The 21,168-nt window shown below is 58.8% G+C and overlaps 2 protein-coding genes across 2 annotated transcripts; both read left to right on the plus strand.

Annotated features, from left to right (window-relative positions):
* Nucleotides 1–718: 718 nt before the first annotated feature.
* LOC309441323 (ubiquitin carboxyl-terminal hydrolase 36-like) lies at nucleotides 719–5,016 on the plus strand (the record flags this gene model as incomplete). Its single annotated transcript, XM_082055957.1, has 11 exons — nucleotides 719–968; nucleotides 1,040–1,261; nucleotides 1,544–1,654; nucleotides 1,948–2,050; nucleotides 2,269–2,336; nucleotides 2,703–2,773; nucleotides 2,955–3,037; nucleotides 3,361–3,472; nucleotides 3,756–3,896; nucleotides 4,199–4,299; nucleotides 4,515–5,016. 11 exons carry the CDS (start codon nucleotides 719–721, stop codon nucleotides 5,014–5,016), a joined length of 1,764 nt encoding a protein of 587 aa, XP_081912083.1.
* An 8,161-nt stretch (nucleotides 5,017–13,177) lies between these two features.
* Nucleotides 13,178–17,474, plus strand: LOC309441324 (ubiquitin carboxyl-terminal hydrolase 36-like; the record flags this gene model as incomplete). The annotated part of the gene is given in 11 exon segments (XM_082055958.1): nucleotides 13,178–13,477; nucleotides 13,479–13,719; nucleotides 14,002–14,112; nucleotides 14,406–14,508; nucleotides 14,727–14,794; nucleotides 15,161–15,231; nucleotides 15,413–15,495; nucleotides 15,819–15,930; nucleotides 16,214–16,354; nucleotides 16,657–16,757; nucleotides 16,973–17,474. Coding segments are annotated over 11 exon segments (1,833 nt in total).
* Between the last annotated feature and the right edge of the window lie 3,694 nt (nucleotides 17,475–21,168).

Genomic DNA, 21,168 nt, shown 5'->3' on the forward strand with positions numbered 1-21,168 from the left:
CTCCACAAAGCTCATGTGCCCCTGACCCACCATGACAGATGTTCCTCTGGACCTTCAACCGTGTCGTGGTGTAACCCGAGCTGGCAACACAACCACGGCAGCTGATCACTCACCCCCTACCCCTTCCCCTCCCAACAGGGGAGAGAATCGAAAGTGAAGGGAGAAATTTGGACTGAGAGAAACACAGTTTAATAAAATAACGAAATACTAATATACTACTAGTAAATATACATAAACCCACCATAAGTCCCACGCCCTTCTCCTCAGGACTGCTCAGCCGGTCCCATCCCAGCCTGTCCCGGGACACCAGGTTTGCTCTGCCCCCAGCGCACACCTTGCGTCTTGGCCTTGTAAGACTTGCAGAGGCTTTTGCTGGCCAAATCCACCACTGTGCCCAGGTTCCCCTGCACTGAAACTACAGTGTGTGACCATTTAGGGATTCTGGGGCGTGTCCAGAGCGCGATGGCATCACAACCAACCCCCGCAGGCTCCGCCGCTGGCGTTGCCGGGACGCGCGGGCGCAGCTCAGTCCTGTTCTGGACGCGGAGCGGAGCGGACGGCGAAGCCGAGGGGAGGAGTCAGTGGGCCGAGCCGAGCGCGAGAACCGCAGCGAAGGGCGGGACTTGAGGAGGAGGCGCGGGAAGCGCGTGTGGTGCTGGAGAGGGAGAGACGAGAGAGCGGCGCGACCTTGAGGCGGTGGCACGTGCGGTGACACGCCATGGCGGGCACGGCGAAGCCGAGGGAGCTGCTGAACGCGCGGCGGGACGCGGGCGAGGCCGGGGCGCTGGGCCGGCTGCTGAGCACCTCGGCCAAGAAGGTGCTGCTGCACAAGATCGAGTTCCAGCCCGCCAGCCACGGCTTCTCCGGCCAGCCGGAGCTGCTGCGGGCCAAGTACCTGCTGCTCAGCCCCCGCACCGAGCCCGCCGAGCACCCCCGCGGCGCTGAGCAGGGACAGCCGGGCAAGCAGGGTGGGTGCAGAGGGCCGGGGGGCTCTCCCTGCGCTGCGCAGCCCGCGGCTCACCCGCCTCTCTCCCCGCAGGCAGCGACCGGACCCCGGGGCGCCACGGGGACGGCGTCCCTGCGCCCCAGAAGGGGCTGTTCCCTGCGGGGCGCCTCGCCATGCAGTGGCAGCGTGTCCAGCGCATCGGCGCCGGGCTGCTCAACCTGCGAAACACCTGCTTCCTCAACGCCACCCTGCAGTGCCTCACGTACACGCCACCGCTCGCCAACTACCTGCTGTCCAAGGAGCACAGCCGCGCCTGTGAGTGGGGAGGGGAGCGCCGCCTGTCCCGGGGCTGCGCTCAGCACCCTGCGCACGGCTGTGCCGGGGCTGTGCGCCTGCCGGGATGTGCCTTCTCTGCTCCCGCCCGCCCGTTTCTGCGTGGAGAGGACATTCCTGCATACGGGAGCATCCACTTCTCCTGGCCGTAGCAGTGTTCCCGAGCTCTGCATCCTGCGGCTGAGCGGCTCTGTCTGTGCTGCACACAGCCAGGACTAAGATGGGTTTGTCCTCAACGTCCTGTCTTCTCCTCTCCCACTCCAGGTCACCAAAGCGGCTTCTGCATGATGTGCGTCATGCAGAACCACGTCACGCAGGCGTTCGCGAACAGCGGCAGCGTGATAAAGCCAGTGTCCTTTGTCCGAGACCTCAAGAGTAAGGATGGCTGCCCGCGCGTCCCCTCCGGTAGCCGTGCAGGAGGGCAGAGACCATTGCAGGAGCAGAACCTTTGAGATCAGGGCAGGTCTTGGCAGAGGTTCTTCTGAGACGACTCACTGAGCCTGCCAGGGCCTTCATGGGCCTTGTGGGGCTTCCCCCACGGCCGACATGAGCCTGACGTTTGGTTTGGGCCGAGGGAGCTCACACCCCGCAGTCCCTGCCCGAGGGGGGGCGGGAGGACCTGCCCCTGCTGCAGCGCGAGCTGCGCCTGATCCCTCCCTCTCCTGCAGAGATCGCCCCGCACATCCGCTGGGGCAGGCAAGAGGACGCGCACGAGTTCCTCCGTTTCACCGTCGATGCCATGCAGAAGGCCTGCCTGCCCGACTGCACCGAGTACGTGGGGCCTCTGGTGGCCGTCACTGCCCTTGTCTGCTGGTCCCCTCGTCTGCTGGGCTGCTCTCTGCCTTCTCCTGACGCCTCCACCCCAGCACAGCTGCGGTTCTGTCCCCACATCCTGTGACTGGGCTGGGTTTGGATCCTGAGCACACAGCGCTGGCCCGTGGGGGTGGCTCTTGGGGCGGGCGCTGTGTGATCCGAGCTGCCGTCTCTAGGTTGGATCGCCAGACCCAAGGCACCACCCTGATCCACCAGATCTTTGGCGGTTCCCTGCGGTCCCGTGGTGAGTGCTGGCTGCCAGGGCCTGGGCCTGTGACTCTCAGGGCTGCTGTTTCCCGAGAGCCTTGCAGTGACTTGGGAAAGTCACTAAGCATGTGCCAATTATGCAGAGCTGCAGCTGGTCAGTCTTTTGGTATCTGTGGGTCACGAAGCTGAAGCTGTGGGTCCCCAGCTCATTGCCACCAGCAAAGGAACCCACGTTGCCAGCTGTCCAGCAACACTTGTTGTCCTAGCACGTACAGGCTGCGAATGCTGGTGCTGCCATCCCAGAGCCCAAACGCGCAGAGGGGGAACACGGCAGCTGCCTGCACTGTGCTGGGGCGGTGGTGCCGTGCTGTGCCAGGGGGTGCTCACTGCTCTTTTCTTGCAGTGAGGTGCTTGATGTGCAAAGCAGTCTCGGACACCTTTGACCCCTGTCTGGACCTGCCGGTGGAGATCACGGTACCGGGGCAGGGTCAGGTGGGGGGAGCTCTGCTCTGCAGGGATGTTCCTGCAGCTGCACCGCTGCTGCTCGAGGCTGTTTAACCTGCCAGCATCAGGCACGGTGCAGGCAAGAGGGGATCAGCTTCTGTTGTTGCGCTGGCTCCTGTGCCTGGCCCTGACCTCTCCTCTGTCCTGGCAGCAAGCCGCAAACGTAGAGCAGGCACTGGAGCTGTTTGTGAAGCCAGACCTGCTGGGCGGAGAGAATGCCTACCGGTGTGACAAGTGAGTGTGCGGGCTGGGGCGGGAAGGGCCGCGGGTGTGCTGGTGGGAAGCAGGAGGGCAGCTGCAGTACAGGAGGGCTTCTCCACCTGCTCCACCGCTAAACCGTGAGGTACGTGGCTGTGAAGCCGGCGATGAAGCCTGTCACTCCTCATCTCCCCCCTCTTGAGACGGGGACCTGAGCCAGCAGACCTGGCCGTGAGCAGGCGCCCTGGAGCGGTACCCGCTCTCAGCAGGGTCATTTCCGTGGGGTTTGCGGCTTGGCCAGGGCTGGCAAGCACCTGGGTGGTGGAACAGTGTGAACAGCTCAAGCTCTCCCTGTGCAGATGCAAGAACAAAGTGTCGGCAACCAAACGCTTCACCATCCACCGAGCGCCGAGGGTTCTCACACTTGCTCTGAAGCGTTTTGCCGACTTCACTGGAGGCAAGATCACAAAGGTGGGTGCTCGGCCATCCAGAGCGGGGCTGTGTCCTGTCCCGAGGCCCTGCTGCCCCGAGCAGGTGGGAGGTGGTTCTGTGCGCGGTGCGAGCTCTGCCGCAGTCCTGCAGCCCTTCTCCAGCTGCGCTGCCGTGGGAGTTTGGCTCATCCCGGCGTCTTCCTCACCGTGGGCTCTGCCTGTGGAGAGCGGGTTCCCCCTCCCTCGCGAGACGGGACTCGCAGGACAGCTGAGCTGCTCTTGCCACCTGCTGTGCAGGCTCCTGAGACATCCTCTCTCCGCAGGACGTGGGCTACCCTGAGCTCCTGAACATCCGCCCGTACATGTCCCAGACCAGCGGGGATCCGGTCATGTACGGGCTCTACGCGGTGCTGGTGCACTCGGGGTACAGCAGCCACGCAGGACACTACTACTGCTACGTGAAGGTGAGCCCAGGGCGCTCTCTGGGCACCGCTCTGTGCTGGGGGCCGGCGGGCGCTCGGGGGTCCGTGTAATGTGCAGACAGGAGGGTGCTCAGCAGACGTGCGTGGTGCGGAGCACCGCGGGGTACGGGCTGTGCTCCGTCACAGGAAGCGTGGAGTTCTGCTCTCGCAGAGAACCCTCACCTCTCCAGGGCCACCTGGGGATTTTGGGGAGCGGAGCTCTGCTGACGGGCGCTGTTCCTGCTGCTCGTCAGGCCAGGAGCGTCCCTGGACACAGCCCGACCCCGTTCTCTCTCCCTCCGCAGGCCAGCGACGGGCAGTGGTACCAAATGAATGACAGCGTGGTCCGCCCCAGTAACATCAAGGTGGTCCTTAACCAGCAGGCGTATGTGCTGTTCTACCTCAGGTGAGCGCGCCCTGTGTCCCCGGCCCCTCTGCCCCTGCTCAGCACGTGGGACGGGGCTGGGGACACGTGCCTGGGTGTGGGAAGGAGCTTGGCCCAGGCAGCCCCAGTGCCCACGTGCGTGTGCTGTCTCGGGGGAGGGTGGCAGGGAGAGCTCCAGCCCCTTGTTGTCACTCAGACACTGGCAGTTAACACGTGCCCTGCTCTGCCTTCCCCAGGATCCCCAGCCCCGGGAAGAGCTCAGAGGGTCCCGTTTCCAAAGCTGCCTCCAGCCTGCCTGGCCGTGTCAAGCTGCCTTCTGGGTCACCGTCACCCAAGCTGGCCCGGAAAGCCACACACGTGGCTGCAGCGTTTCCCAGTGACGCAGCCCCGAGGCCCAAGAAGCCGCGCTCCTCGCAGCCGCCACCCGCGCCCAGAGCGGCTCCAGGATTTTCCGGCCTCAGTCACACCAGTGGGGCCAAAGCGCAGGTTCCCCAGAAGCGCTGCTGGGAGCCCGGGCCCCTGCCCGCCTCCCCCAGGCTGCCGGAGCCCATCCCCGGCCAGGAGCCGTGGGGCAGCGGGGAGAACACCGGGACACCGGGAAGGGACCCTCGCGGCAGGGCTTCTGCCAGCCTGGTGCTGGCAAAGCTGAAAGCCTTCTTGTCGGCCAGAGCTGCTCCGCAGCCCAGCAGCACCGTGTCACCACCGCCGGCCAAGAAGCTGGCGCTTTCCGACACATAGGTGAGTCTGAGCTTCTGCCCAGAGACTTCAGCAGGTGCCTCGTGCCTCCGGAGCCAGGGCTTGTGTTGGGGAGTGCAGGAATGGTGCTGGTACCTTGCTAAGCAGGAGGCGCGCGGGGAGAGCCCGTCAGCCCCAGGGCTCTGCCCTCCCTCTGGGTCGGGGTGCGGGGCCAGGCCCCCGCTCTTGTTCCCATCCCTGCAGAGGCTGGAGAACTGGCTGCTGCCTCCCTGCTCAGGACGGCGCGGTGGCTGCGCCAGTCCCTGGAGCGGGGCGGCCTCGCCAGCCTTGTCAGGGCAGCGTGTCCCCGGGGGCGATGGGAGCTGGTGACACCACAGCTGGAGGCTGCAGAGTCGCCTCCTCCCCAGGCAGCGGCTGCACCGGCTCTCTGGGCGCCGCTGTGCAGCCGGGGCTGGGGACAGCGCTGGGGGTTCTGTCCTTAACGTTTCCTTCCTTTTTTCCTTTCTGCTTCTAAGGGAAAACACTTCTGATTCTTCTCCTACTCCCCCACTTCCCTCTCCCTGTCTGTGTCTTTTCCCCTCCCCTTTCTCTGCGCTCCCCTTTTTGTTTTCTCCTCTTGGCTCACAGCAACCTCTTTTATTTAGACCACCAAGCTGTTCTTTCTGTCAATAACTGCAGGGCAGCCCCAGGGAAGGAGAGCAGAGGGGCCACCATGCACGTCCTCACCTGCTGCTGCCGGTTCCTGTGCCCGCCCCAGCCCCGCGCTGGGTCCCTGTGGGGCCGGGGCGCTGCCGCTGGGACACCGGGAAGAAACTGGAGCGTTCCCTCGGGAACCGGCTGGGCTGGCGGGACAGCGGGAGCGGCCAGAGGAGCCACAGGGAGGATCGAGGCTGGAACAGCTCTGCTGGGAGGAACGGCTGAGAGAGTCCTCAGCACTCGCACAACTCCTGGGAGAGCTTTCCGTCAGATACTTCATGGTGAAGATTTCAAACACGATTTCATAAAGGAGGGGTTTTTCTTTCCCAGTTGTTTTCTATCATTTTTCAGTGTATACAAGAAGTGATAGCAGCATTCTATAATGAATATTGATCCAGGGGGTCTCCTGGAGACATCTGGACAGGCAGGAGAACAGTCCTGTGAGGCTGGACATTGTACGGATGACTTTGCCCCTCACCCCTTCCCAGTCCCACCTGTTCCCTCACCGGCCCCCTGGGACTTGGCCTCACCAAGCTGGAGCACAAGTGTGATGGGAGCGGCTGAGGGACCTGGGGGTTCAGCTGGAGAACAGGAGCTGAGGGGAGACCTTCTGATCTCTGAACTGCCTGAAAGGAGCTTGGAGCCAGGGGGGTCGGGCTCTGCTCCCCAGGAACAAGCGCCAGGAGCAGAGGAAACGGCCGCAAGTTGCGCCAGGGGAGGTTGAGGTTGGATGTGGGGAACAATTTCTTGCCCAAAGGGCTGTGGGGCATTGGAACAGGCTGCCCAGGGCAGTGCTGGAGTCACCATCCCTGGAGGGTTGGACAGACCTGAGATGAGGGTCTCAGGACACGGGTCAGTGCCGGGGGTGGGGAACGGTTGGACTCCACGATCTTAGAGGTGTTTTTCAACCAAAATGATTCTATCGCACAGTCTATCTTTGCATTGTAATAGTGCCTAAAGGTCACAGCCAGGGTTTCTGTTGTCTTGTCCTGGTATTTTTGAAAATGGGTAGAAGTCTGTCTCAAAGAATGTAATGAAAGCAAAAAAAAAGAGCATGGGTAGAGTGAACCACGGGAAGGAGGGAGGGCCAAGTATGAAGGTGAATCTCAGCAAGAGCAAGTATTTACACATCACTAGTGATACGCATCACTTGCAGGCTGTAAATCATTGGCACTTTTTTTGTTAGTAATGGAAACGTTTCCTGTGTCCCACAGGATCCTTGTGTCACTGTTGTGAACTGCAGATGCATTTTTGGCATCAAAATGAAGGTGCATCTCAAAGCTGGGTGGGTCAGATTGAAATGGTTACCGGGTGTATATTGGTAGCATATGAAAGAAAAAGGCTCGCAGTGAACTTTACCATTGGGAGCTTCTGGCAGGTGTTGATCTGCGAGAAGCAGCCTCAGCAGAGGTGAGAAGCTTCTAAAAGATGGAAATAAGGAGACTCAGAAGAGAGAGAAGATTCTGAGAGATCTTAAGAGTGAACACGAAATAACTGAATGCAAAAGCAAGTCTTAATGCTGCGTTTTGACTGAGCTGGAGGGTGGGAATCTGGGCTTTGGAAAGCTCAGAGTTTGCACAGGGTGGAAGACAAGAGTCATAACAGCATAAAGGGAGAAGGGCTGGAGCTGACTTCTGCTGGGAAAAGCATTTTTGCCTCCCCTAGAAAAACAGGTGACTTCCAGAAACATGTTCAGTACCCGTTTTCTCAATCTGGGGGTGTCCTGGTGGAGGAAGGCTCGGCACCGCACTGACACACGCAGGGCAGGCGAGGCAGAGGAAGATGCGCTGTCTGGGTTACCGGCTCAGGCCACTGAACAGCGGCACTGACTGCGATAGAGAAAGCAGCGACCGAGGGGAGCTGGAAGGGGCCTTGGCTGCAGGTAACCGTGCCCTGGGCTGAGAGTGGCTGGCGCTGCGTCTAATGAACGTGACTGAGCATCTTCCTGTCTGTGTGCTGATCTTATTCAATTGTGGTGTTTCACAAGGGAGAGAGAGAGAGAAAGGACATGAAAAGTAAATGTCGTGCTATCTGCTTTTCAAAACCGCCTTTCTGTTCTTTTCAAACAGGCTCGGAATTTCTCCTTTCAGAACCTGTGTCTTTGGAGATGCTGGAGGAGACGAAGGAGGAGGACACCCAGGAGGAAGACGCGCGAGAAAGATGTGGAGTCTCTGCACGGCCTTCAGGAGAGTCTGAGGAACCAACAGAGGAGGACGTGGAGACTCCACAGAGCGTTCAAGAGGCAAGTCACTGGTGTACGGACCGTTCTGTGTGACGAGGGGATATTTTAGAGATGGAGGAGGTAAAAACAAACAGCTCATAAAGAACCCAAGCCCAGCCTCCCCAAACCAGGATTTTGTTGCAGTGCCCTCGAAAGAAATCCTTTCTAATTTAGCTATTGCTGTGCTTAAGGCTGTGGTAGTTAAAAGCCCTGAAATTTTAATTTTTCAAGCGGTGTGTGTGATGACCAAACATTATGTGGTTGCAGGGGGACCAGTATATGTATTTCTAAAGTTAATTGTTACCTCATTGTTTATAATTCTCTTTTTCTTTGCTCCTCCCTGCAAATCCAAACAGTGCTGAAAAGAAAGCTGTGAAGGAGGAGTCTGGTTTAATGGTGCCCACTTGGCACTGTTGCCGGGCTGTAAGATGGCCATAAAATCCTTGTAGGATTTGGTGAAATCAGGTAGAATGAAGGTAGCATGAAAGAAAAACAAGAGATCCATGGATAAGCTGAATTCTTGCAACATTTCAATTATTTCCCTTTTAACCCAATGAAGAGAAGAAAGAAGAAGACAACACATTTTAGTCAGATTATTAAAGCCTGTATCTGCCTCAGCATATTCTAGATCACTTGAGTATTACACAGAAAACCTAAATGCACAGCCCAGCAGATCAGATCAGATCAGATCACCTGTGACAACACAGCTCATTCTTGGTTTTGTAGCTCAAAGTGATGTTCTTGCTTTCATGTGCTCCCTCCTGTTCACAGCTGCAAGTTCCAACAGTCTCTGCACCAGCAGAGCTCCTGAGAGAACTGGTGCTAACCCTTGTGTATTAAAAGGTTCATGCAGCGGCTGTCAGTGGTGGGTTCAGGAGATCTGGACTCTCTGGTTCAGTTCTTACCTCTTTCATTGGCGCGTACAGTAACTTGTGCACTCAGCTCCTCTCTGCTTTCATTTGAAGTCCAAAAAAACCCCAGGTAAGTCAAGGCAGCTAAAAAGAGGCAACTTAGGTTGCTGGTGTCTGCAGCTGGTGCTTGTGCAGGGACCCTGTTTCTTTCTCCCTTACTTTTTTGTCTCTCCCATTTCCTGGCAGAGCACAATTCAGGATGGGGGTGAAGAAGCAGAAGAAGGAGCTGTTTACGTGTCTTTCTGCAAAGAGTGCAGATCCAGCAAGCTGCCAACGAAGGAGCAGGATGGCTCCGGGTAAATAAAGCTGGCGCGGTGGCACTCAGGACGGCTGCTCATGGACTCTGACACCCAGCCCCCGGCTCCTCCAGACTGCGGCACCAGCTGCGTGCTGGGCACCATGGGTGTCTGGGCAGGGGAAGGCAGGCGAGGCCAGTCCTGGGCGTCGGGGGAGGCTTTGCGCCAGCCCTGTCCCCTGGTGCTCTCACCAGCTCAGGGAGCACAGCAGCAGAGTGCAGGACTACCTGCGCCAGAGCCTGCCGAACCTGCAGAGCCCGCAGGAGCCCTTGTGTGAGGCGGCCGTCGTGTTCCTGGGTGAGCCACAGCCCTGCCGAGGGACCCCCCCTGCCCCACGGCAGCTGCCAAATCTGCCGGGCAGCTGCAGAGCCCTGCCTGCCCCATGTGGGGCCCACGGGGATCCCTGCTGCCCTTTTGCACCCGGGCTCGCACATGGGCTCCCCGTGGGAGCTTTGCTGGGTCTCTCGCAGCCTTCTTGGTCTCCCCATTCGGGGCACCGCCCTGGCTCAGCCTTGCCCAGGGGCAGGAAGGTGTGTGGCCAGGCCCGTGGGGCTGGTGGCAGGAAGCTGGGTCTCTGGGCAGGCAGGCTAGAGGGCTGCGTGACGGGCTGTGTGTGCCTGGGGCTCATCGGGCGCCAGCAGGCAGACGTGTGCCAGGAGAAGCTCCAGGTCGTCTACGAGGGTCAGTGAGGACAGTGGGGTGTCTGTGGGGGCTGGCAGGAAGGAGGAAACACCCCAACTCCTGCCCCAGGCCGGCAGGGCTCTGCTCCCTGCGCAGGTGAGGGTCAGTGTGGGCAGATGTGGCAGAATGCAAACCCCCCTCTCTCCCCTCCCTCCTTCAGTATGGAAGGAGTAGGCACATCTCCCTCTCTCTCTGCTACTTGAGGCCAACAGCTTCTTTTGTTTGGCCCCAGAGCCCCTGGCAAGGGCCATTAGGAGAAGGGAGTGCCGAGGCGCCAGGGAGGCGCTGGGCGCCTGCGGCCAGTGTGGGGGATGTTTGGAGGCTTCAGGGGCACCCACAGCCAGGGTGGGGGTGCAGAGAAGCTTCTAGAATGCCCACAGTCAGATCTGATCAGCCAATATAAAAACGGGATTCTCGTCGAGACTCCGCCCATCGTCACGGGTCTCTCGGAGCACGATCAAGATGCTGCCGCCGAGAGCCCCCCCGGGATGGAGACTCCGCTTGCCTCACCGCCACGGGTGTGAGTAAAACTTCTCGCAGAATTGCGAGTATATTTATACTTTCCGTGCACATATGCACGTGTAACTTTCCGTGCTCAATATTAGCACGCGTAAAATTAATCCTCGCAGAATCGCAGGTGTATTTTCCTTCCGTGCACATATGCACGTGTAACTTTCCGTGCACATTTGCACGCATACTTTCCGTGCTTAATACAAGCACGTGTACTTTCCGTGCACATTTGCACGCGTAGCTTTCCGTGCTCAATACGAGCACGTGTATAAATTATTTCCTCGCACAATCGCGAGTGTATTTTCCTCCCGTGCTTCCACATAAGCACGTGTAATATTCCGTGCACATTTCCACGTGTAAGTAAATTAACCCTCGCAGGATTGCGAGTGTATTATAAATTTACCCTCACAGAATCGCGAGTGTACACTTCCCGTACTCACTACGAGTACGTGTATCTCTTTAAAAATAATCCCACACCGTGTTCAGGCAAGTGTGTGCTTCTCCGGGACTCAGGGCCGGCTCCGGCATTGTTTTGGTGAAGACACGTGCATGCACTCTGTGGACCGCCTGTTGTATTAGTTGCTGCCCCTTAATAATTTTCCTCAACTGATACCCGAACCTTTATTTAAGTCACTTTTGGAGTGCTAAAACCCTGTTTCTCCCCGGTTTAATAAAAGTTGTTTTGGACCCTGTTGTCCCTTAAACTAACCTCGGGGTGCCTCCGTGACAGCAGAGCAGAGAGAGACTTCAGGAGCACATTGGACATTGGTGGCCAGCACCCTTGGGCTGATCCCGGCACCCCTGCCTCCCTCCTGGCCCTGGGGAGAGCTGGGGGGGTAGTGGTGACCCTGGCCGGAGGAGCTCCAGAGGTCCCCACAGAACAAATAAACCAAACAACAAGAAAACAAAACAAGCGAAGGTGAATAACCATGAAAGACAGAGGAAGACTGCCCCGTCCATGGAGCTCTGCAGAAGGAGCGTGGAGCCGTACATCATATGAGGCCATATAGTTGGAATCAGCACGTAGAGAAGACTTTAGCAGGGAAGACTTTGAGGGGAGCGGCCTGACTCCATGCAGCTGCAAACCTGAGAGCTGGCCATGTGCTGAAGGGACGGGGAGAAGTGTCCTGGGCTGAACAGAAACCTGTGGATGACACAAGGCTGGAGAGATGTGCTTTGCAGAGATTGGCAGGAGTCCTTCCCAGGGATGAGCGGGATGGGCTTTGGACACAAGGAAAAATAAAGCGGCTCTCAAGCGTGGTTTGGAATTCGTGCCACTGTCACTAATAGCAGAAAAAGGACCGTGCTGCAAGGGAACTCCTTGTTCTTAGGAGAAAAACTGAAGCTTTTTCATGTCCTTCCTTGTCAAAGCAGGTGTAATTCTTCAGTAGTTAGCCTCTGGCATGAGGTTCTTAAAGGGGCAGTTTTGCTCTCAGGGCTATTCCTTTGTTTAAATTATATTTAAATGATATTTAAAGATTACAACTCTTAGACAGAATTGCCTTTTGGTGATGCCTGATCAATATATTTTCTCCCTGGTTTTGGTAGGAGGCTGAGGGGTAGAATACGGTGGTGGTTTCTCTTTTAGCCAAAGGACCCCAAGGTTTCTGAAAAGGCACAAAGGAAGGCAAAATGAGAATGTGGTGCTGTGACTGGCACCCGCTGCTCCTGAGCCCTGGAGTGCCCGGACAGAATCTTCTGAGGCCGGACTGTGCAGCAGGATCCCGGCAGCTCTGATCTCCCACCCTGCATTCCAGCACGGAAAATGAAAGTCACCTCGTTTTGATTCTCTTCACAGCCTAAAGCACCACAGGGGTAATGACACTGGCCAGGAAACATCAAGGTGGATCAAGGTGGGACTGGAGACCTCCTAAGCACAGGATGATGTCACCCTGACTAGTCCCATGGGCTTCTGCTGCAGAGACCCTCAGCTACACCTGTTTCCGAGAGTCCCCGGGTGTCCTGCTGCAGGGCAGCACCACCGCCTGCTCAGTTTTTCCTGATGCTCCGTTCAAAGCTCCCTGGAGGGTGTTGGTGGCTGCTGCCTCTGTCCCACCAGCCGCCACTGCAGGAGGGTTTGCCTCCCCCATCATCTCCCCAGGCAGGAGTCACTGCTTTTCCAGTGCCCTGTGCCCCCTTCAGCACTGAAGAGGCCCAACTGACTGAGCTGCTCCACAAAGCTCATGTGCCCCTGACCCACCATGACAGATGTTCCTCTGGACCTTCAACCGTGTCGTGGTGTAACCCGAGCTGGCAACACAACCACGGCAGCTGATCACTCACCCCCTACCCCTTCCCCTCCCAACAGGGGAGAGAATCGAAAGTGAAGGGAGAAATTTGGACTGAGAGAAACACAGTTTAATAAAATAACGAAATACTAATATACTACTAGTAAATATACATAAACCCACCATAAGTCCCACGCCCTTCTCCTCAGGACTGCTCAGCCGGTCCCATCCCAGCCTGTCCCGGGACACCAGGTTTGCTCTGCCCCCAGCGCACACCTTGCGTCTTGGCCTTGTAAGACTTGCAGAGGCTTTTGCTGGCCAAATCCACCACTGTGCCCAGGTTCCCCTGCACTGAAACTACAGTGTGTGACCATTTAGGGATTCTGGGGCGTGTCCAGAGCGCGATGGCATCACAACCAACCCCCGCAGGCTCCGCCGCTGGCGTTGCCGGGACGCGCGGGCGCAGCTCAGTCCTGTTCTGGACGCGGAGCGGAGCGGACGGCGAAGCCGAGGGGAGGAGTCAGTGGGCCGAGCCGAGCGCGAGAACCGCAGCGAAGGGCGGGACTTGAGGAGGAGGCGCGGGAAGCGCGTGTGGTGGTGGAGAGGGAGAGACGAGAGAGCGGCGCGACCTTGAGGCGGTGGCACGTGCGGTGACACGCCATGGCGGGCACGGCGAAGCCGAGGGAGCTGCTGAACGCGCGGCGGGACGTGGGCGAGGCCGGGGCGCTGGGCCGGCTGCTGAGCACCTCGGCCAAGAAGGTGCTGCTGCACAAGATCGAGTTCCAGCCCGCCAGCCACGGCTTCTCCGGCCAGCCGGAGCTGCTGCGGGCCAAGTACCTGCTGCTCAGCCCCCGCACCGAGCCCGCCGAGCACCCCCACGGCGCTGAGCAGGGACAGCCGGGCAAGCAGGGTGGGTGCAGAGGGCCGGGGGCTCTCCCTGCGCCGCGCAGCCCGCGGCTCACCCGCCTCTCTCCCCGCAGGCAGCGACCGGACCCCGGGGCGCCACGGGGACAGCGTCCCTGCGCCCCAGAAGGGGCTGTTCCCTGCGGGGCGCCTCGCCATGCAGTGGCAGCGTGTCCAGCGCATCGGCGCCGGGCTGCTCAACCTGCGAAACACCTGCTTCCTCAACGCCACCCTGCAGTGCCTCACGTACACGCCACCGCTCGCCAACTACCTGCTGTCCAAGGAGCACAGCCGCGCCTGTGAGTGGGGAGGGGAGCGCCGCCTGTCCCGGGGCTGCGCTCAGCACCCTGCGCACGGCTGTGCCGGGGCTGTGCGCCTGCCGGGATGTGCCTTCTCTGCTCCCGCCCGCCCGTTTCTGCGTGGAGAGGACATTCCTGCATACGGGAGCATCCACTTCTCCTGGCCGTAGCAGTGTTCCCGAGCTCTGCATCCTGCGGCTGAGCGGCTCTGTCTGTGCTGCACACAGCCAGGACTAAGATGGGTTTGTCCTCAACGTCCTGTCTTCTCCTCTCCCACTCCAGGTCACCAAAGCGGCTTCTGCATGATGTGCGTCATGCAGAACCACGTCACGCAGGCGTTCGCGAACAGCGGCAGCGTGATAAAGCCAGTGTCCTTTGTCCGAGACCTCAAGAGTAAGGATGGCTGCCCGCGCGTCCCCTCCGGTAGCCGTGCAGGAGGGCAGAGACCATTGCAGGAGCAGAACCTTTGAGATCAGGGCAGGTCTTGGCAGAGGTTCTTCTGAGACGACTCACTGAGCCTGCCAGGGCCTTCATGGGCCTTGTGGGGCTTCCCCCACGGCCGACATGAGCCTGACGTTTGGTTTGGGCCGAGGGAGCTCACACCCCGCAGTCCCTGCCCGAGGGGGGGCGGGAGGACCTGCCCCTGCTGCAGCGCGAGCTGCGCCTGATCCCTCCCTCTCCTGCAGAGATCGCCCCGCACATCCGCTGGGGCAGGCAAGAGGACGCGCACGAGTTCCTCCGTTTCACCGTCGATGCCATGCAGAAGGCCTGCCTGCCCGACTGCACCGAGTACGTGGGGCCTCTGGTGGCCGTCACTGCCCTTGTCTGCTGGTCCCCTCGTCTGCTGGGCTGCTCTCTGCCTTCTCCTGACGCCTCCACCCCAGCACAGCTGCGGTTCTGTCCCCACATCCTGTGACTGGGCTGGGTTTGGATCCTGAGCACACAGCGCTGGCCCGTGGGGGTGGCTCTTGGGGCGGGCGCTGTGTGATCCGAGCTGCCGTCTCTAGGTTGGATCGCCAGACCCAAGCCACCACCCTGATCCACCAGATCTTTGGCGGTTCCCTGCGGTCCCGTGGTGAGTGCTGGCTGCCAGGGCCTGGGCCTGTGACTCTCAGGGCTGCTGTTTCCCGAGAGCCTTGCAGTGACTTGGGAAAGTCACTAAGCATGTGCCAATTATGCAGAGCTGCAGCTGGTCAGTCTTTTGGTATCTGTGGGTCACGAAGCTGAAGCTGTGGGTCCCCAGCTCATTGCCACCAGCAAAGGAACCCACGTTGCCAGCTGTCCAGCAACACTTGTTGTCCTAGCACGTACAGGCTGCGAATGCTGGTGCTGCCATCCCAGAGCCCAAACGCGCAGAGGGGGAACACGGCAGCTGCCTGCGCTGTGCTGGGGCGGTGGTGCCGTGCTGTGCCAGGGGGTGCTCACTGCTCTTTTCTTGCAGTGAGGTGCTTGATGTGCAAAGCAGTCTCGGACACCTTTGACCCCTGTCTGGACCTGCCGGTGGAGATCACGGTACCGGGGCAGGGTCAGGTGGGGGGAGCTCTGCTCTGCAGGGATGTTCCTGCAGCTGCACCGCTGCTGCTCGAGGCTGTTTAACCTGCCAGCGTCAGGCACGGTGCAGGCAAGAGGGGATCAGCTTCTGTTGTTGCGCTGGCTCCTGTGCCTGGCCCTGACCTCTCCTCTGTCCTGGCAGCAAGCCGCAAACGTAGAGCAGGCACTGGAGCTGTTTGTGAAGCCAGACCTGCTGGGCGGAGAGAACGCCTACCGGTGTGACAAGTGAGTGTGCGGGCTGGGGCGGGAAGGGCCGCGGGTGTGCTGGTGGGAAGCAGGAGGGCAGCTGCAGTACAGGAGGGCTTCTCCACCTGCTCCACCGCTAAACCGTGAGGTACGTGGCTGTGAAGCCGGCGATGAAGCCTGTCACTCCTCATCTCCCCCCTCTTGAGACGGGGACCTGAGCCAGCAGACCTGGCCGTGAGCAGGCGCCCTGGAGCGGTACCCGCTCTCAGCAGGGTCATTTCCGTGGGGTTTGCGGCTTGGCCAGGGCTGGCAAGCACCTGGGTGGTGGAACAGTGTGAACAGCTCAAGCTCTCCCTGTGCAGATGCAAGAACAAAGTGTCGGCAACCAAACGCTTCACCATCCACCGAGCCCCCAGGGTTCTCACACTTGCTCTGAAGCGTTTTGCCGACTTCACTGGAGGCAAGATCACAAAGGTGGGTGCTCGGCCATCCAGAGCGGGGCTGTGTCCTGTCCCGAGGCCCTGCTGCCCCGAGCAGGTGGGAGGTGGTTCTGTGCGCGGTGCGAGCTCTGCCGCAGTCCTGCAGCCCTTCTCCAGCTGCGCTGCCGTGGGAGTTTGGCTCATCCCGGCGTCTTCCTCACCGTGGGCTCTGCCTGTGGAGAGCGGGTTCCCCCTCCCTCGCGAGACGGGACTCGCAGGACAGCTGAGCTGCTCTTGCCACCTGCTGTGCAGGCTCCTGAGACATCCTCTCTCCGCAGGACGTGGGCTACCCTGAGCTCCTGAACATCCGCCCGTACATGTCCCAGACCAGCGGGGATCCGGTCATGTACGGGCTCTACGCGGTGCTGGTGCACTCGGGGTACAGCAGCCACGCAGGACACTACTACTGCTACGTGAAGGTGAGCCCAGGGCGCTCTCTGGGCACCGCTCTGTGCTGGGGGCCGGCGGGCGCTCGGGGGTCCGTGTAATGTGCAGACAGGAGGGTGCTCAGCAGACGTGCGTGGTGCGGAGCACCGCGGGGTACGGGCTGTGCTCCGTCACAGGAAGCGTGGAGTTCTGCTCTCGCAGAGAACCCTCACCTCTCCAGGGCCACCTGGGGATTTTGGGGAGCGGAGCTCTGCTGACGGGCGCTGTTCCTGCTGCTCGTCAGGCCAGGAGCGTCCCTGGACACAGCCCGACCCCGTTCTCTCTCCCTCCGCAGGCCAGCGACGGGCAGTGGTACCAAATGAATGACAGCGTGGTCCGCCCCAGTAACATCAAGGTGGTCCTTAACCAGCAGGCGTATGTGCTGTTCTACCTCAGGTGAGCGCGCCCTGTGTCCCCGGCCCCTCTGCCCCTGCTCAGCACGTGGGACGGGGCTGGGGACACGTGCCTGGGTGTGGGAAGGAGCTTGGCCCAGGCAGCCCCAGTGCCCACGTGCGTGTGCTGTCTCGGGGGAGGGTGGCAGGGAGAGCTCCAGCCCCTTGTTGTCACTCAGACACTGGCAGTTAACACGTGCCCTGCTCTGCCTTCCCCAGGATCCCCAGCCCCGGGAAGAGCTCAGAGGGTCCCGTTTCCAAAGCTGCCTCCAGCCTGCCTGGCCGTGTCAAGCTGCCTTCTGGGTCACCGTCACCCAAGGTGGCCCGGAAAGCCACACACGTGGCTGCAGCGTTTCCCAGTGACGCAGCCCCGAGGCCCAAGAAGCCGCGCTCCTCGCAGCCGCCACCCGCGCCCAGAGCGGCTCCAGGATTTTCCGGCCTCAGTCACACCAGTGGGGCCAAAGCGCAGGTTCCCCAGAAGCGCTGCTGGGAGCCCGGGCCCCTGCCCGCCTCCCCCAGGCTGCCGGAGCCCATCCCCGGCCAGGAGCCGTGGGGCAGCGGGGAGAACACCGGCACACCGGGAAGGGACCCTCGCGGCAGGGCTTCTGCCAGCCTGGTGCTGGCAAAGCTGAAAGCCTTCTTGTCGGCCAGAGCTGCTCCGCAGCCCAGCAGCACCATGTCACCACCGCCGGCCAAGAAGCTGGCGCTTTCCGACACATAGGTGAGTCTGAGCTTCTGCCCAGAGACTTCAGCAGGTGCCTCGTGCCTCCGGAGCCAGGGCTTGTGTTGGGGAGTGCAGGAATGGTGCTGGTACCTTGCTAAGCAGGAGGCGCGCGGGGAGAGCCCGTCAGCCCCAGGGCTCTGCCCTCCCTCTGGGTCGCGGTGCGGGGCCAGGCCCCCGCTCTTGTTCCCATCCCTGCAGAGGCTGGAGAACTGGCTGCTGCCTCCCTGCTCAGGACGGCGCGGTGGCTGCGCCAGTCCCTGGAGCGGGGCGGCCTCGCCAGCCTTGTCAGGGCAGCGTGTCCCCGGGGGCGATGGGAGCTGGTGACACCACAGCTGGAGGCTGCAGAGTCGCCTCCTCCCCAGGCAGCGGCTGCACCGGCTCTCTGGGCGCCGCTGTGCAGCCGGGGCTGGGGACGGCGCTGGGGGTTCTGTCCTTAACGTTTCCTTCCTTTTTTCCTTTCTGCTTCTAAGGGAAAACACTTCTGATTCTTCTCCTACTCCCCCACTTCCCTCTCCCTGTCTGTGTCTTTTCCCCTCCCCTTTCTCTGCGCTCCCCTTTTTGTTTTCTCCTCTTGGCTCACAGCAACCTCTTTTATTTAGACCACCAAGCTGTTCTTTCTGTCAATAACTGCAGGGCAGCCCCAGGGAAGGAGAGCAGAGGGGCCACCATGCACGTCCTCACCTGCTGCTGCCGGTTCCTGTGCCCGCCCCAGCCCCGCGCTGGGTCCCTGTGGGGCCGGGGCGCTGCACCGGGACACCGGGAAGAAACTGGAGCGTTCCCTCGGGAACCGGCTGGGCTGGCGGGACAGCGGGAGCGGCCAGAGGAGCCACAGGGAGGATCGAGGCTGGAACAGCTCTGCTGGGAGGAACGGCTGAGAGAGTCCTCAGCACTCGCACAACTCCTGGGAGAGCTTTCCGTCAGATACTTCATGGTGAAGATTTCAAACACGATTTCATAAAGGAGGGGTTTTTCTTTCCCAGTTGTTTTCTATCATTTTTCAGTGTATACAAGAAGTGATAGCAGCATTCTATAATGAATATTGATCCAGGGGGTCTCCTGGAGACATCTGGACAGGCAGGAGAACAGTCCTGTGAGGCTGGACATTGTACGGATGACTTTGCCCCTCACCCCTTCCCAGTCCCACCTGTTCCCTCACCGGCCCCCTGGGACTTGGCCTCACCAAGCTGGAGCACAAGTGTGATGGGAGCAGCTGAGGGACCTGGGGGTTCAGCTGGAGAACAGGAGCTGAGGGGAGACCTTCTGATCTCTGAACTGCCTGAAAGGAGCTTGGAGCCAGGGGGGTCGGGCTCTGCTCCCCAGGAACAAGCGCCAGGAGCAGAGGAAACGGCCGCAAGTTGCGCCAGGGGAGGTTGAGGTTGGATGTGGGGAACAATTTCTTGCCCAAAGTGCTGTGGGGCATTGGAACAGGCTGCCCAGGGCAGTGCTGGAGTCACCATCCCTGGAGGGTTGGACAGACCTGAGATGAGGGTCTCAGGACACGGGTCAGTGCCGGGGGTGGGGAACGGTTGGACTCCACGATCTTAGAGGTGTTTTTCAACCAAAATGATTCTATCGCACAGTCTATCTTTGCATTGTAATAGTGCCTAAAGGTCACAGCCAGGGTTTCTGTTGTCTTGTCCTGGTATTTTTGAAAATGGGTAGAAGTCTGTCTCAAAGAATGTAATGAAAGCAAAAAAAAAGAGCATGGGTAGAGTGAACCACGGGAAGGAGGGAGGGCCAAGTATGAAGGTGAATCTCAGCAAGAGCAAGTATTTACACATCACTAGTGATACGCATCACTTGCAGGCTGTAAATCATTGGCACTTTTTTTGTTAGTAATGGAAACGTTTCCTGTGTCCCACAGGATCCTTGTGTCACTGTTGTGAACTGCAGATGCATTTTTGGCATCAAAACGAAGGTGCATCTCAAAGCTGGGTGGGTCAGATTGAAATGGTTACCGGGTGTATATTGGTAGCATATGAAAGAAAAAGGCTCGCAGTGAACTTTACCATTGGGAGCTTCTGGCAGGTGTTGATCTGCGAGAAGCAGCCTCAGCAGAGGTGAGAAGCTTCTAAAAGATGGAAATAAGGAGACTCAGAAGAGAGAGAAGATTCTGAGAGATCTTAAGAGTGAACACGAAATAACTGAATGCAAAAGCAAGTCTTAATGCTGCGTTTTGACTGAGCTGGAGGGTGGGAATCTGGGCTTTGGAAAGCTCAGAGTTTGCACAGGGTGGAAGACAAGAGTCATAACAGCATAAAGGGAGAAGGGCTGGAGCTGACTTCTGCTGGGAAAAGCATTTTTGCCTCCCCTAGAAAAACAGGTGACTTCCAGAAACATGTTCAGTACCCGTTTTCTCAATCTGGGGGTGTCCTGGTGGAGGAAGGCTCGGCACCGCACTGACACACGCAGGGCAGGCGAGGCAGAGGAAGATGCGCTGTCTGGGTTACCGGCTCAGGCCACTGAACAGCGGCACTGACTGCGATAGAGAAAGCAGCGACCGAGGGGAGCTGGAAGGGGCCTTGGCTGCAGGTAACCGTGCCCTGGGCTGAGAGTGGCTGGCGCTGCGTCTAATGAACGTGACTGAGCATCTTCCTGTCTGTGTGCTGATCTTATTCAATTGTGGTGTTTCACAAGGGAGAGAGAGAGAGAAAGGACATGAAAAGTAAATGTCGTGCTATCTGCTTTTCAAAACCGCCTTTCTGTTCTTTTCAAACAGGCTCGGAATTTCTCCTTTCAGAACCTGTGTCTTTGGAGATGCTGGAGGAGACGAAGGAGGAGGACACCCAGGAGGAAGACGCGCGAGAAAGATGTGGAGTCTCTGCACGGCCTTCAGGAGAGTCTGAGGAACCAACAGAGGAGGACGTGGAGACTCCACAGAGCGTTCAAGAGGCAAGTCACTGGTGTACGGACCGTTCTGTGTGACGAGGGGATATTTTAGAGATGGAGGAGGTAAAAACAAACAGCTCATAAAGAACCCAAGCCCAGCCTCCCCAAACCAGGATTTTGTTGCAGTGCCCTCGAAAGAAATCCTTTCTAATTTAGCTATTGCTGTGCTTAAGGCTGTGGTAGTTAAAAGCCCTGAAATTTTAATTTTTCAAGCGGTGTGTGTGATGACCAAACATTATGTGGTTGCAGGGGGACCAGTATATGTATTTCTAAAGTTAATTGTTACCTCATTGTTTATAATTCTCTTTTTCTTTGCTCCTCCCTGCAAATCCAAACAGTGCTGAAAAGAAAGCTGTGAAGGAGGAGTCTGGTTTAATGGTGCCCACTTGGCACTGTTGCCGGGCTGTAAGATGGCCATAAAATCCTTGTAGGATTTGGTGAAATCAGGTAGAATGAAGGTAGCATGAAAGAAAAACAAGAGATCCATGGATAAGCTGAATTCTTGCAACATTTCAATTATTTCCCTTTTAACCCAATGAAGAGAAGAAAGAAGAAGACAACACATTTTAGTCAGATTATTAAAGCCTGTATCTGCCTCAGCATATTCTAGATCACTTGAGTATTACACAGAAAACCTAAATGCACAGCCCAGCAGATCAGATCAGATCAGATCACCTGTGACAACACAGCTCATTCTTGGTTTTGTAGCTCAAAGTGATGTTCTTGCTTTCATGTGCTCCCTCCTGTTCACAGCTGCAAGTTCCAACAGTCTCTGCACCAGCAGAGCTCCTGAGAGAACTGG

Source organism: Streptopelia decaocto (genome assembly GCF_964273445.1).
Source record: "Streptopelia decaocto genome assembly, chromosome: 6".
Classification (NCBI taxonomy): domain Eukaryota; kingdom Metazoa; phylum Chordata; class Aves; order Columbiformes; family Columbidae; genus Streptopelia; species Streptopelia decaocto.